Genomic DNA, 13,727 nt, shown 5'->3' with positions numbered 1-13,727 from the left:
TTCTTCTTGCCCTTCTTCTTGCTGTCCACCGACTGCGCGTCGTCCTCCTCCATGGCGGCGGCCTTGCGGGGCTACTGCGGGCCGCGCGGACGGCGACGACGGCGCGGCGCGGCACTGGTCGGGACTGCCAATCAGACTCTTCGACGCGGAGCTCAAGGCCTGCGGGCTGCCCTGTTGGCGCCCGGCTGGCGGCCCTCCCTTGCCCCCGAGGGGCACAGTGCGAGGTCCGCGAGGTCCGCGAGGTCCGCGACGTCCGCGACGTCCGCGACGTCCGCGACCACAGGCGACTCGCGCGGTGGCAACAGTGGCGGCGAAAAAGTTGTGGCACCAGCAGGCAACGCCGCACTACTGCAGCGCAGGCAGCGCAGGCACTGCACCACCATCAACAAGCCGCGGTGCTCTTTCGCAAGGGATCGGCATGCAACGGCCGTCGATCAAGGGGCGGGGCGGGGCGGGGAAGGTGGCGTGGGGGCGGCACTGGCGGTGGGGAAGGGTGCACAGTGTGCCAGGAGACCGGTGGAGGCGGTCTCAATCCCGGACGCGTTTTGAGCTCCAGAGCTGCTAAACAGGACTCGAACCGAACGTGTGACCCCACCAATGGATTGCTCTCCGAACGAGGAATCCATTGGTGGGGTCACACGTTCAGTTCGAGTCCTGCCTAGCGACTCTGTAGCTCACAACGCGTCTTGAATTTTGGTCCGCCTCGCGCCAGGCCAGGCCAGGCCGCCGCCTGGAGCGCCTGGCATCTCTGCGTAGGCAATCCGCCGACACCACTGTGTCGCTGGACGCATGGTTGCCTACCTCGCAGGCGTTCCGCACGGAGGCGGCGAAAACTCTCGAAGCGTTACGAGCTCCAGAGTCGCTAAATGGGACTCGAACTGAACGTGTGACCCCACTAATGGATTGCTCTCCGAACGAGGAATCCATTGGTGGGGTCACACGTGCGGTTCGAGTCCCGTTTAGCGACTCTGGAGCTCAAAACGCGTCTAGAGCTTTGGCCGCCTCCTACACTGTGCGTGGGGACGGCGCTGGCGGCACGGAGGGGGCGGCCAGCCTACCTTTGACGGTGAGCTCGGCGCTGCACGAGATCTTGCCGCTGGACGTCTGCGCCACGCACGTGTACAGCCCGGCGTCCTCCGGCTTGACGTGCTGGAACACCAGCGCCAGGGAGTCCTCCTCGTCCTGCCGGCAGAGCGATGAATCAGAATTCGGCCGGAGCGACGCAGCAGCAACAACAACAACGGACAACATAGGCCATGGGCCGGCACAGGTCATGCACAAGAGGTCAAGACGTAGTGTGTGGCTCGAATGTGGCACGGTCAGGAACACATGTCAAACGGGTCAACTCAGAAAAATAATTAAAACTTGAACGAGATTCTACGACTTTGAGAGGCACCACCCCGCAAACGGCAAGATATTATTGTGAGGTGTTGTTAATCCATTCTCCGCGGAGCATTAAATGAGTACGATGTTTCACCCTCCCATTCACGAGATAGATGCTTCCCGAAGGGACAAGAATTTCGTTCAGCGACGGAGCTCTGGTGGTAATGGTCGTGCAGATGTGTGTGTTAATGTCACTCGCAAGGCTATGTACAGGTTCAGTTCATTCAGGTTGTAAGGAAATCAATGTAGGAGTACGCCTGGAGTCGCGGCCTGTCTGCCAGGAGCACCCGTAACGCCGAGGACACATTTTCAGGATCAGGACATTCCGACGGCATGCTGGCACGGTGCAAGTTTCCACGAAGACAGGGCTTTCTACCGCACTACCATTCTCAGAGCTGACCTTTCGTTTCTTGTGGGCACGTTTTTCAGTTTTGTCCTTGACTTTCGTCACTTCCAGCTCTTGAGCCTTCGATTCCATCTGCTTTCTATCCTCTTCCAATCTGATATTCTCATCACGTTTTTTCCTCTCTTCTTCTTGCTGCCTTTCAAGTTCTTTCTGTCTTTCTAATTCTTTTTGTTTTTCCTCTTCTTTCTTCCTTTCTAATTCAGTTTGTAAATGAATCTCCCTCTGTTTATCCAACTCTTGCTGACGTTCAATTTCTTTCCGTCTTTCAAGGGCCTCTTTTTCTTTTTGTTTCTCTTCTTCCTTCTTCCATTCTAGCTCTTTTTGTCGTTCCAATTCTGCCAGCCTGTCTAACTCTTTTTGACGTTCAATTTCTTTCTGTATTTCTAGTTCTTTTATTCGCTCTATTTCTTTTTGTTTTTCTAATTCTTGCTGTCGTTTGATTTCGTTTTGTTTATTTAATTCTTTTTGACGTTCAATTTCTCGTTGTGTTTCCAGTTCTTTTAGGCGCTCTTCTTCCTTTCGTCTTTCTAACTCTTTCAGCCTATCAATTTCCTTCAGTCTTTCTAATTCTTTTCGTTTTTCGATTTCTTTGAGGCGTTCTATCTCTTTCTGTCTGTCAACTTCTTTTTGTCTCTCCAATTCCTTTCGCTTCTCTTCCTCTTGTCTTCGTTCCATTTCTAGTTGTTTATCTAATTCTTTTTGTCGTTCCATTTCTCGTTGTTTTTCTAGTTCTTTAAGACGCTCTTCTTGCTTTTGCCTTTCTAGCTCCTTCTGCCGTTCAATTTCCTTCTGTCTTTCCAATTCTTGTTGTTTTTCTATTTCTTTGAGGCGTTCTATTTCCTTTTGTCTCTCCAATTCTTTTCGTTTCTCTTCCTCTTGCCGCTCAATTTCTTTTTGTTTTTCTAATTCTTTTTGTAGTTCAATTTCTCGTTGTTTTGCTAGTTCTTTTAAGCGCTCTTCTTCCTTTTGCCTTTCTAGCTCCTTCTGCCGTTCAATTTCCTTAAGTCTTTCTAGTTCTTGTTGTTTTTCTATCTCTCTGCGGCGTTCAATCTCTTTCTGTCTCTCTAGTTCTTTTTGCTTCTCTTCCTCCTGTCGTCGTTCGGTTTCTTTTTGTTTATCTAATTCTTTTTGTCGTTCAATTTCTCGTTGTTGTTCGAGTTGTTTTAGGCGCTCCTCTTCCTTCTTCCGTTCTAGCTCTTTCTGCTGTTCAACTTCTTTCAGTCTTTCTAGTTCTTGTTGTTTCTCTATTTCTTTGAGGCGCTCAATCTCTTTCTGCCGTTCAGTTTCCTTCAGTCTTTCTAGTTCTTGCTGTTTTTCTATTACTCTGATACGTTCAATCTCTTTCTGCCGTTCAATTTCCTTCAGTCTTTCTAGTTCTTGTTGTTTTTCTATTTTTCTCAGACGTTCAATCTCTTTCTGTCTTTCCAGTTCCTCGCGCTCCTTCTCCTTGGCCTTATCAATTTCTCTCTGTCTGTCCAGCTGCCGCTGCCTCTCTAGTTCTTTGTCCCTCTCCCTCCGTTTCACCGTCTCTCTCTCCTCCTCGCTCTCCGAGTCCCCTTCGGCCTTCTTCACGTTCTTGACGCCGTTTTGCAGTGGCGCCACCCCGTTGAGCATCGAGTCGCTGGACTCCTCGCCCTCGGCGTCCACGACCGTCAGCCTGGACTGCAGTTCGTTGAGCCTGAAGGCGTTGATCTTCTTCTCGAGGACGCTCAGCTTGCGCGCCTGGGCGTACTTGGAGTGGGCGAAGGTGCGGATTTTGGGCTTGTCCGGTTCGTAGGATTCGATGGTTCGCGGCCTGTCCTGCTCGTCCGGGGCGTCCTTCTCTAGGGTCTCTTCGGGCGAGCCCGGCCCCGAGCCCAGCCCGGATCCTTCCATCTCCCACATCTCCTGCCGCTCGTCCCCGAGGATGTTAATCTTCTTCTCCAGGACGCTCAGCTTGCGCGCCTGGGCGTACTTGGAGTGGACGAAGGTGCGGATTTTGGACTTGTCCGGTTCGTAAGATTCGATGGTTCGCGGCTTGTCCGGGGCGTCCTTCTCTGGGGTCTCTTCGGGCGAGCCCGGCCCGGGCCCTTCCATCTCCCACATCTCCTGCCGGTCGTCCCCGAGAATGTAGGCGCCCTCCAGGCGGGCCAGGCAGCTCGTCTCCTGCTCCTGCGCCTGCAAGGAGACAAGGGCGCACGGAAGCGGCTGTGAAAAGCGTTACACTGTAAGTCATGCTGCAAGTACTGCGGCCGTGGGGCGCTTGCACGTATTACGTCACGTTTTGGGGCGACACGGAGGACGACAGGGGGAAATCACTGTGAATTTCGGTGTTCAAATTTAATGAATTTCAGTCAAATTTAATGAATTTCAGTCAAAATTCGATGAATTTCAATCAAATCTCGACAAACTCAGTCAAATTTTGATGAATTTCGGTCAAATTTCGATAAGTTTCAGTCAAATTTCGACAAATTTCAGTCAGATTTTGATAAATTTCCGTCAAATTTCGATGAATTTATATGAATTTTAGTGAATTTTGGTGCACAAATTTGGCTGGAGTTATTTCCCCTTGGCTCACAACGCCATCGTGCGACCGTCACGCAATACATGCAAGGCCCGCTCGCTAGCTCCTGCTGGAAAGTCGGTCTGCAAAAAGCCGGCCATACGAGAGGGAAACAGTTCATCCTTGAAAAAAAATACAGCTTTCAACTTTTCAATTTTGAATGTGCGGCTCCCTCGGTGGTTTGGTCCCTGGAAGGCGATTCCTGTTTCCCTCTGGCGGCAAGCGAAGTGAGCGCGTTAGATGGCGATCAAAGCCGTGCGTAGAAGATGTACTCTGTACAAACCTCGAGCAAAGATTTCAATTTGTTCTCCTGCGAAGAAAAGTAAATCGTCCGGTTAGTCCGACAGTGTAGCACAACAGCACGGAGAGTATTAATTCAGCCCGACTACTCTATGGCTAGTCTAGACAGCGGAGATGGGGAAAGCGCACAGTGGATTTGCCAGAAGACCGGTGGAGACGGTCAAAACCCTGGACGCGTTAAGAGCTCCAGAGTCGCTAACTGGAACTCGAACCGGACGTGTGACCCCACCAATGGATTCCTCGTTCAGAGAGAAATTCATTTGTGGGGTTACACGTTCGGGAGGAGTACCTTTTAGCGACTCTAGAGCTCAAAACGCGTCCGGGATTTTGACCGCCTCCACCGGTCTTCTGGCCCACTGTGAAGCGGTAGCGCGCGATCCCTTCCAAGGGGGGTTCCATCCCGGTCGTAGCTACCCTAGGCTCGCCCTGGGCTCGCCCCGGCGCGTGCGTGCATGTGGACCTGGAGGCTACGAGGCTAGCATACCGTGAGCAAGACTTTGAACCGCTCCTCGGGGTCGAAGGCCTGGCCGTTGCGCGTCCAGTGGAACGCGGGCTGCTCGCCGGGCTTGAGCTCCTCGTCCGTCTCCTCCAGGCCGGCGAAGACGTCCTTGTCGTCTGGAACCGAAGCAATGACTGTCCGCAAGGCGCGGGGAAGTGCCTCACAGTGGGCCAGAAGACCGGTGGAGACGGTCAAAATCCCGGACGCGTTTTGAGCACCAGAGTCGCTAAATGGGACTCGAACCGAACGTGTGACCCCACCAATGGTTTGCTCTCCGAACGAGCAATCCATTGGTGGGATCACACGCTCGGTTCGAGTCCTGCTTAGCGACTCTGGAGCTCAAAACGCGTCTGGAGTTTTAGCCGCCTCCACCGGTCTTCTGGCCCAGTGGCTGTCTCACTCACTCACCCACGACGGTGAGCTGGGCGTCGCAGCGCTCCTCGCCGTAGCTGTTGATGGCCACGCAGGAGTACTTGCCGGCGTCCTCGGGCTTCACCTCGGGGATCACCAGCTCGTAGTAGCCCGCGTCCGACTGCTCGTTGTTCACCTTCAGCCGGTCGTTGGTGGACAGAATGCGGCTGTCGTCCTTGTAGCTGTCATGGGTTCGAACGTCAGTTAGGGGGTTGCATTTTATTTTCGGTTTTTTTTTCTCAATTTTCTTTTAACTTACAATCGCACGGTGGGGTTGGGGTTGCCCTTCACCTTCACCATGAACCGCAAGTACGTGTCCTGCAGCAGCTCGGTGTCCTTGAGCTGCACCAGGAACACGGGGTGGTTGGCCTCGGCACGCTTCTGCCTCTCCTCTTCGGTCACTGCAGTGTAAAAAGTAACAGATTATGGCACCGCAAAGAGACATTCCTTCTGCTTATCACAAATATGAGGAAGCTGTGAGTATTTTCTAAGCTCAGCAGACAGAGAAAAATACTTCGCCAAAAATAGTGAAATAAAATACAGTCAAGGCGAGTATTTGAACCCGCGTCCTCGGCTGTTGAACGCAGCGTCCTTGACCACGCGGCTACCGACCCGTGCTGATACACTCACGTTTCTGGACCAGGAGGTGGGCGGTGCAGGTGCTGGCGCCCTCGGCGTTGGTGGCGTGCGCAGTGTACATGCCCGTGTCGGACTCCAGCAGGTTCTGGATCTCCAGCTTGAACGAGTTGTCCACGTTGCTCTTGGACACGCGGTCCATGAGGCGGTCGCTCAGGGGCTTGTTGTCCTTGAGCCACGTCACTGAAGTCGACTCCTCGCCGGCCACGCTGCACTCGAAGGTCGCCGTCTCGCCCGCTGCAGCGCACAGTAGAAGTGGCTTGGAGAATCATGTGGAGTGGCGCACAGTGGGCCAGAAGACCGGCGCAGGCGGACGAAACTCTAGACGCGTTTTGAGCTCCAGAGTCGCTGAATGGGACTCGAACCGAACGTGTGACCCCCACCAATGGTTTGCTGACCGAACGAGGAAACCATTGGTGGGGTCACACGTTTGGTTTGAATCCCATTCAGCGACTCTGGCTGGAGCTCAAAACGCGTCTAGAGTTTTGGCCGCCTCCACCGGTGCTCTGGGCCACGGTGTATCGTACGATCCAAGACCCCAATACATCCATTAACTCGAAAGAAAGTTCCTTGTCATGAATTGCCAAAATAAGCACAGCCTTATAAGGACAAGGCTTATGCCACCTGGTTGATTTTGAAAATATTTTTTGAATTATTTGGGTCATTTTGTAAAACAGAATGGCTCGTACGTTGCTCCTCTGTAAGAAATTTTGGCTTAAATTTTAAATTTTTTTCAAACAGTAAAAAAGCAGCAGGGATTTAAAAAAAAAATTCCACATTTGTTGCCTTCTACAGCAAGTGGATCGCATGGATCAACAATTCGGAGTAAACACTCATGTGTGAAACAGAACAAGGAGTCAACAGAGGCCGGCGTTAGTCACGAGGACAGAAGTCGCATGAGCACTGCGCCTTTTTTGCGTTAAAGAAGGACAGGCCAATGACAGGTCAAGCAGAGTGTAGCACATTTAAAACATTTAACATTGGAACGAAAATCGGTCGTGTTTGGAACCTGCAAAAAAGATACGATGAGCTGAGAAACCGGTCATCCGTTCACCGTGAGTTCGAGTTCCTAGAGAAAACGACGGGATACGAGCTTCCCAAGGAACACGAAACACTCACGTCAACACGACGTCAAAATGACGCTTTTTTCGTCGACATTTTGACTAAAATCAGTCAAGTTGACGTCAAATGATGTCACGGTGAGCGTTTTGTGTTCTTGGGGGTTCGTGCACAGACCAAACAAGTTGAAATCAGATTGTAAATCGGATTATCGGCTTAGGGTCAGTTGGGGTGATTATGGGACACGGGGTGAAAATGGGACAGCTGATTCTTAGTCAAGAATCGAGATTTTACAACTTGTGCCGTAGCAATTTTTTTTCAGTAAAAACATCACATTTGGTACGTCATGCGTTCAAAAATGTCAAACCTTGACTATGAATCAGCTGTCCCATTTTTACCCCGTGTCCCATGATTACCCCAACTGACCCTAGGACCTGTGCAGGGATCGCCCCTCTCAGGAAATCCCTTGCGGTTCGGAATCGCGTTCAAGTCGCAGTCAGCCTCCACGTCCTCGCGCTAAGCGTCGCGCTACTTACGCTCGCAGTGGCAGCCCTCCAGGGTCTTGGCGAAGGACGGCCTGCGCTTGCCTGTCGTGATGGCGGCCTGGCCGTCCGAGGACGACATCTTGATGGACGTCCTGGTGGAGCTGGACAGCGCGTCGCCGCCGCGCACGGTCGACGACGAGGTCTCGGTGATGGAGGAGCGTCCGCCGCGCGACGAGTACGCCGACGAGGACTCGGTGAGGGCGGAGCCGCTCACGTCGCCCGACGAGTACCTCGCCGACGACGAGGACTCGGTGCGGCTGGACGAGCGGATGGACGACGCGCCCATGGACGAGACCCCCGTCAGGGAGCTCTCGCTGATCATCTCGTGGCGGCTGGACCGCGACACGGAGTACGACTCTGCAAAGGGCTCCGCCACGTCAGGGGGCAGTGGGGGGGCAGCGGCTCAGGCAGGCCCACGCAACATGCTTAGGGCACGCACACAACGGACTAGCGGCAGCGCGCAGTGGGCCGGAAGACCGGTGGAGGCGGCCGTAATTCTAGACGCGTTTTGAGCTCCAGAGTCGCTAAATGGGACTCGAACCGAACGTGTGACCCCACCAATGGATTGCTCTCCGAACGAGGAATCCATTGGTGGGGTCACACGTTCGGTTCGAGTCACGTTTAGCGGCTCTGGAGCTCAAAATACGTCAGGAGTTTTGGCCGTCTGAAGGGGTCTTCTGGGCCACTGTGGTGTCGCTGTGACCGCGAGTCCTTTGGTGTGCGTGGCAAGGCATCCATTCATTATTTCCACTGTTCTACTCTACACATTGACGTTATTCACTGCTCGGGTCTACGAAGGGAAGCAGAAGGAAGCCCGCCGCGGGGTCCCGGCCCCGGTTGCAGAAGCAGGCGCGAAGAGTCTGGCTATGACGTCAGCTATGACGTCAGGGTCGGAACGAGAGTGAGACACGGAGACACAGACACCACGGGGAATGGGGCGGGGAACAGCAAAAGGGTGGCCAGAAAAACAACAGGGTATGCTGGAATAAATAGAGCATACGCTGTTGTGTGTCTCGTCACCGCACCGGTGACGAGTCAATAATGGAATAGGGCTTTCTATACTCTTTTAAAAAACACAATTTTTTTAGAAAAAAGTTTGGGTTGCCTTGTGGAGTGGGTGTCACTCCATCGTAGTGCTACCAAGTACGTTTCAAACTCGCGAAATGTCTTTTTGTTTGTTTCTTGATTTTTTTTTTTGAACTGGACCACTCACCCTCCACCTCCGTCCGGGAGCTGCCCGCTCTCCGGATGGACGTCCGACGACTGCTGTACTCCGACATGTCGGCTCCGTTTTGGACTGCGGCCTCCTTGTTGACTGCGTCCTCCTTCTGGACGACCTTCTCAACGGCCTTCTCCTCCTTGACGGCCTCGCTCACGTCCTCGACTGCGTCGTGGAACACCTCGTCGGTCACGTCCTCGGCGCGGGCCTTGGCATTGTCCTCGAGCTCTTTCCCCTTCCCGTTGACGTCGAGCACGGGGGTGGGGGGCTCCTCGACGAGCGGCTCCGGGGTCCTGGGCTCCTCGACCTGGATCTTGTGGACGATGACCTTGTTGACGGGCTGCTTGGGCTGCTTGAGCGAGGGCTCTGCAGCGGACGACGCCTCTTCGTCCTTCACGTGGAGGTCGTCAGCGGCGTGCTCTGCAAGTGCGACTGCAAAAAAAAAAAAAAACAATTGAAAACTTGAAAAAAAAAAAAGTTTCCAGATAAAAAAAATTGTTTTGGAAACTTAATTTAAAAATCTGAGTTTTAAATTTAAAAAAAATGTTGTGAAACTTTTTTTTTTAAATAGTTTTTGAAAGTAATTTTTCAAAACACTTTCTTTGGGTAGCCGGGATTTGAACCCGCACCCCGACAGGCCCGACACTCACGCGAGTCCGCGGCGTACTGCTTGATCTCCTTGAGCCACACGTCCTTGGCGGAGTCGTTGTGCGCCGAGATGATCAGCGGGTAGGGCCGCACCTCGCCGTCCGGGTGGCGAAGCTGGAAGCCTCTGCTGTTGTCGGGGAGGTCTTTCACCTCGAGCTCGGGCAACTGGGGGGAGACAGCCCGTCATCGAAAGGAGTCCACTTTGTAGGCACACAGTGGGCCAGAAGACCAGTGGAGGCGGTCAAAATTCTAGACGCGTTTTAAGCTCCAGAGTCGCTAAATGGGACTCGAACCGGACGTGCGACCCCACCAATGGATTGCTCTCCGAACGAGGAATCCATTGGTGGGGTCACACGTTCGGTTCCAGTCCTGTTCAGCGGCTCTGAAACTAAAAATGCATCTGGAGTTTTGACCGCCTCCAGCGGTCTTCTGGCCCACTGTAGTGTCGCTGTGACCGCTGTGACCCAGTTCGACTCACTCGGATGATGTCCTTGAGCACGAACACGGAGCGGTCCTCGGAGATGCGTCGGACCTTGCACACGAGGATGCGCGCCTTGAAGAGGAACAGGTACCTCTCCTTGCCCCTGCCGTCCCGGTAGGTGACGGTGAACCAATCCTGCCGGGAGGAGTAAACGACAAATTTCAAGTCCTTTGCCGACCGAATTGCACTCAAACTATTAATTTTTTTAAAGTATTATAGAGGATTGTGTTGCTTTTTATATAAAATGATAACTTTAAGAAATTTTATTTTTGAGCCGTTTTCAAATTTTTACTGACGTGTCGCAGCAGGCGGCCGAGCTTGTGGATGTTGCCGTGATAACCCTCGATGTTGGAGATGAACTTGATGTCGTTGGCCCGGTGGGGCACTCCGAGCATCAACTCGAGTGCCTTGCTGAGGTCGGTCGTATCCTCCCCGAGCCTGGAGCAATACCTTACCAACTCCTGCGAATCGAGAGGAAAACAAAAATGAGAGAAAAGTCGAGAAAACCTTGTGGGAAAGGGGGAGGGGGGGGCGGGCGTCACGTTGCCAAGGGAAAGCGAACCTTGGCGGCAGTCTGCCAAGAGGGCGGGGCGGGGCGGGGCGGCGCCCACCACAGCTGACTTGAACGCCCCCCCCCCCCTCTCTCTCCCCGGACCACCACCGCTCGATGTAACTGAACCAGACACCCCAGTGTAGCGGAAGGTCAGGATGTAACGCGAATTCCTCGACGCGCACTTGGCAAGGCCGGCCCCGACGAAGACCCAGATATGATTTTCCTGGACGGGCGTTGCCGCGGCAGTGTACACACTCAGGTGCACACGTGGGGAACATGGCGGGGTGGCCCCTGGGGCTGCACGGCGTTCAAGGGCACGCAACTCAAGGAACTATGCCAACGAGCAACAAGAAAATAAATATATTCTTTCACTGTAACTGGTCTAAAGGGTGCAGCACGATGAATGGAGGCAGCCGAAATTTTCCAGTCTACCCGACGGTAATTCGCAGATAGTCGCTCTCCTGTTGAGTGGGCCTAAAGACCAGTGGAGGTGGCCGAAATTCTAGACGCGTTTTGAGCTCCGGAGTCGCTAAATGGGACTCGAACCGAACGTGTGACCCCACCAATGGATTGCTCTCCGGACGAGGAATCCATTGATGGGGTCATACGCTCGATTCGAGTACCGTTTAGCGAATCTGGAGCTCAAACGCGTCTAGAATTCAGGCCGCCTCCACCGGTCTTCTGGCCCACTGTGTCTCGGCGGCTTGGCCGCTGGCCGGCATATTGGCGCCGGTGTTACGCAAAGTGTCCACATTCTCCCTCTCTCTCGCTCGCACCGCCCCACTGACTCACTGCCCGCGCCGGGATATACACCGTCTCCGTCACTGGGGATGGCCTGCAAAGAGATGGACGGGATGCCGCACGAGGCAACACACACACACACACACTCACACACACTCACACACACACACACACACACACAAACACACACACACACGCGCGCGCGCGGGCGCTGGGGCGCCAGGCTGCCGGCCAGAAGCACACAGGCCTTGGTCAGGTTATTATGTTGACGTTCTGCTCTTGACCAGCAGTCATTCCACGGACCCTCAAAAATCATCAGAGACCACGCTATGCTGCGATATTTTCCCGTGATTAAATTTAAAAGCTTTGATTCTGATTCTGCGTGGACGATTCTCTAGATGATTCTCTATTGTGACCGCAACTTACTTTTAGTAAAAGTTGGTAGTCGTTGATGCGTTGAATCGGGAGCTTGAGGTGTTCGGGTAGATTCTTGTCGTCGCCAAGTCTCTGGCTGAGTTCCTGCAACATGAAAGGAGAGATTTAAGTTTTGGCGGCATTTTTGACAGACACACATCACCAAAGACAATTTGGGTAAATTTTGTATTTCTCCATAGGGGCTGTTTTTGCCTCTAAGAAAGCTTTCACAGCCCAAGTTTTCAGGTCACGTTCCGCCGCGCAGCATGAAGAAGTCAATCCAAATTTTAAGCGAAAGCCACAGCCGGCGTAACGCTGAGTTATTACGAACAAGATTCGTCCTCACTTTAGACAGCAAGACCATTGACAGTTCCAAGATTTCCCGCTGAAGTTACTTTTCCAATTTGGCCCATTCTAAACATTTCTTCTGCAAATGCGAAAGCCATGAATCCGTTGGTGGTAAACTAGAAGCCGGAACGGACAGCTTGGTGGAGGGAGGAGTATTTACGTTGGCAATGCCGAGCAACATGTGGTCTTCGAGACGACCTCCCCCCCAGCTTGGTGGAGGGAGGAGTATTTACGTTGGCAATGCCGAGCAACATGTGGTCTTCGAGACGACCTCCCCCCCAGCTTGGTGGAGGGAGGAGTATTTACGTTGGCAATGCCGAGCAACATGTGGTCTTCGAGACGACCCCCCCCCCCCCCCCAGCTTGGTGGAGGGAGGAGTATTTACGTTGGCAATGCCGAGCAACATGTGGTCTTCGAGACGAACCCCCCCCCCCCCCGCTTGGTGGAGGGAGGAGTATTTACGTTGGCAATGCCGAGCAACATGTGGTCTTCGAGACGACCCGCCCCCGTTTTTCTCATGCCAGGCCTCCCGCCTCAGCCTACGGAGAGATGGAACGTCAAAAGCACGTCAGAGTAAATGGATCCCTCCACGAAAAGCATAACGCCCCACCGGACTGAAGTTTCACTCTGTTAGTTGCGGCGAAGGTCACTAATTGTTTCCAAATTTTCCATACACTACCATAAACATAAGCATTTACATAACTAAACAAGTGCTGGCGTTTCAAAGATTAATCAACGGGCAGAGTACACACAAAATCTATGTGTGTACTCAGTACACACTTCTAGGTGCGTGCTTACAAGCATGCACTTCTAGGTGTGTACTTGCCTAAGCACGCACCTAGAAGTGTGTACTTAGTGAGTACACACTTATAAGTGTGTACTCAGTGAGTACACACATAGAAGTGCATGCGTTTTTCCTATGCCGCGCATGCACCTCGCAAGTGTGTACTCACTAAGTACACACTTATAAGTGTGTACTCAGTCAGGTACACACTTCTAGGTGCGTGCTTAGGCAAGTACACACCTAGAAGAGCATGCTTGTAAGCACACTGTGGCAAAAAGGTACGGAAAATCCTGTTAATTTTTTTGCCAGGATTCTCCGTAGCCCTCTTATCAATATTCTCCGTAGGCTCTTACAGTATTCTCCGTAGGGCCGCACAGTATTCTCTGTAAATCCGCACAGTCTTCTCCGTAGGACCTCGAAGACTGTATAGTCCTACGGAGATCACTGTGCGGTCCTACGGAGAAGACTGTGCGGTCCTACAGAAAATACTGTAAGAGCCTACGGAGAATATTGATAAGGGGCCTACGGAGAATTACCACAAGCTGTTTACAGAATTTTCCGTAGCTTTTTACCACAGCCACGTCAACAAAGTTGTACTGAGTCCCGTAGATTATCGGGTATTCGTTAAGTCAAGTTACGGTGCAAAATCAACACCACCAACAAAAAAACAACTAGCCGACCGAACTTCTACCATAGCAGGTTTCGTGATGCAAAGTGTCATTCAAAGGCCAACGACCTTCTCGTGATTTCGAATCTCT

At 52.6% G+C, this 13,727-nt stretch overlaps 1 protein-coding gene across 2 annotated transcripts in view; it reads right to left on the bottom strand.

The window, feature by feature from the left end:
- Nucleotides 1-13,727, bottom strand: part of LOC117648547 (obscurin-like) — an 89,478-nt gene that overhangs the window by 27,728 nt on the left and 48,023 nt on the right. For both annotated transcript variants that reach the window (XM_034391064.1, XM_034391065.1), the window contains 12 exons: nt 11,850-11,942; nt 10,426-10,590; nt 10,127-10,264; nt 9,651-9,813; nt 8,995-9,432; nt 7,773-8,138; nt 6,172-6,414; nt 5,801-5,942; nt 5,539-5,723; nt 5,116-5,246; nt 1,784-3,946; nt 1,059-1,182 (listed from right to left, as the gene is read on the bottom strand). In XM_034391064.1, coding sequence (XP_034246955.1) covers nt 1,059-1,182; nt 1,784-3,946; nt 5,116-5,246; nt 5,539-5,723; nt 5,801-5,942; nt 6,172-6,414; nt 7,773-8,138; nt 8,995-9,432; nt 9,651-9,813; nt 10,127-10,264; nt 10,426-10,590; nt 11,850-11,942 — 4,351 coding nt within the window. The remainder of the gene's footprint in view (nt 1-1,058; nt 1,183-1,783; nt 3,947-5,115; nt 5,247-5,538; nt 5,724-5,800; nt 5,943-6,171; nt 6,415-7,772; nt 8,139-8,994; nt 9,433-9,650; nt 9,814-10,126; nt 10,265-10,425; nt 10,591-11,849; nt 11,943-13,727) is intronic.

The sequence above is a fragment of the Thrips palmi genome, unplaced genomic scaffold (genome assembly GCF_012932325.1).
Source record: "Thrips palmi isolate BJ-2018 unplaced genomic scaffold, TpBJ-2018v1 HiC_scaffold_3, whole genome shotgun sequence".
In the NCBI taxonomy this organism is placed as follows: domain Eukaryota; kingdom Metazoa; phylum Arthropoda; class Insecta; order Thysanoptera; family Thripidae; genus Thrips; species Thrips palmi.
Note: the sequence above shows the minus strand (reverse complement) of the source record. Positions and strands in the feature narration are given on the sequence as shown.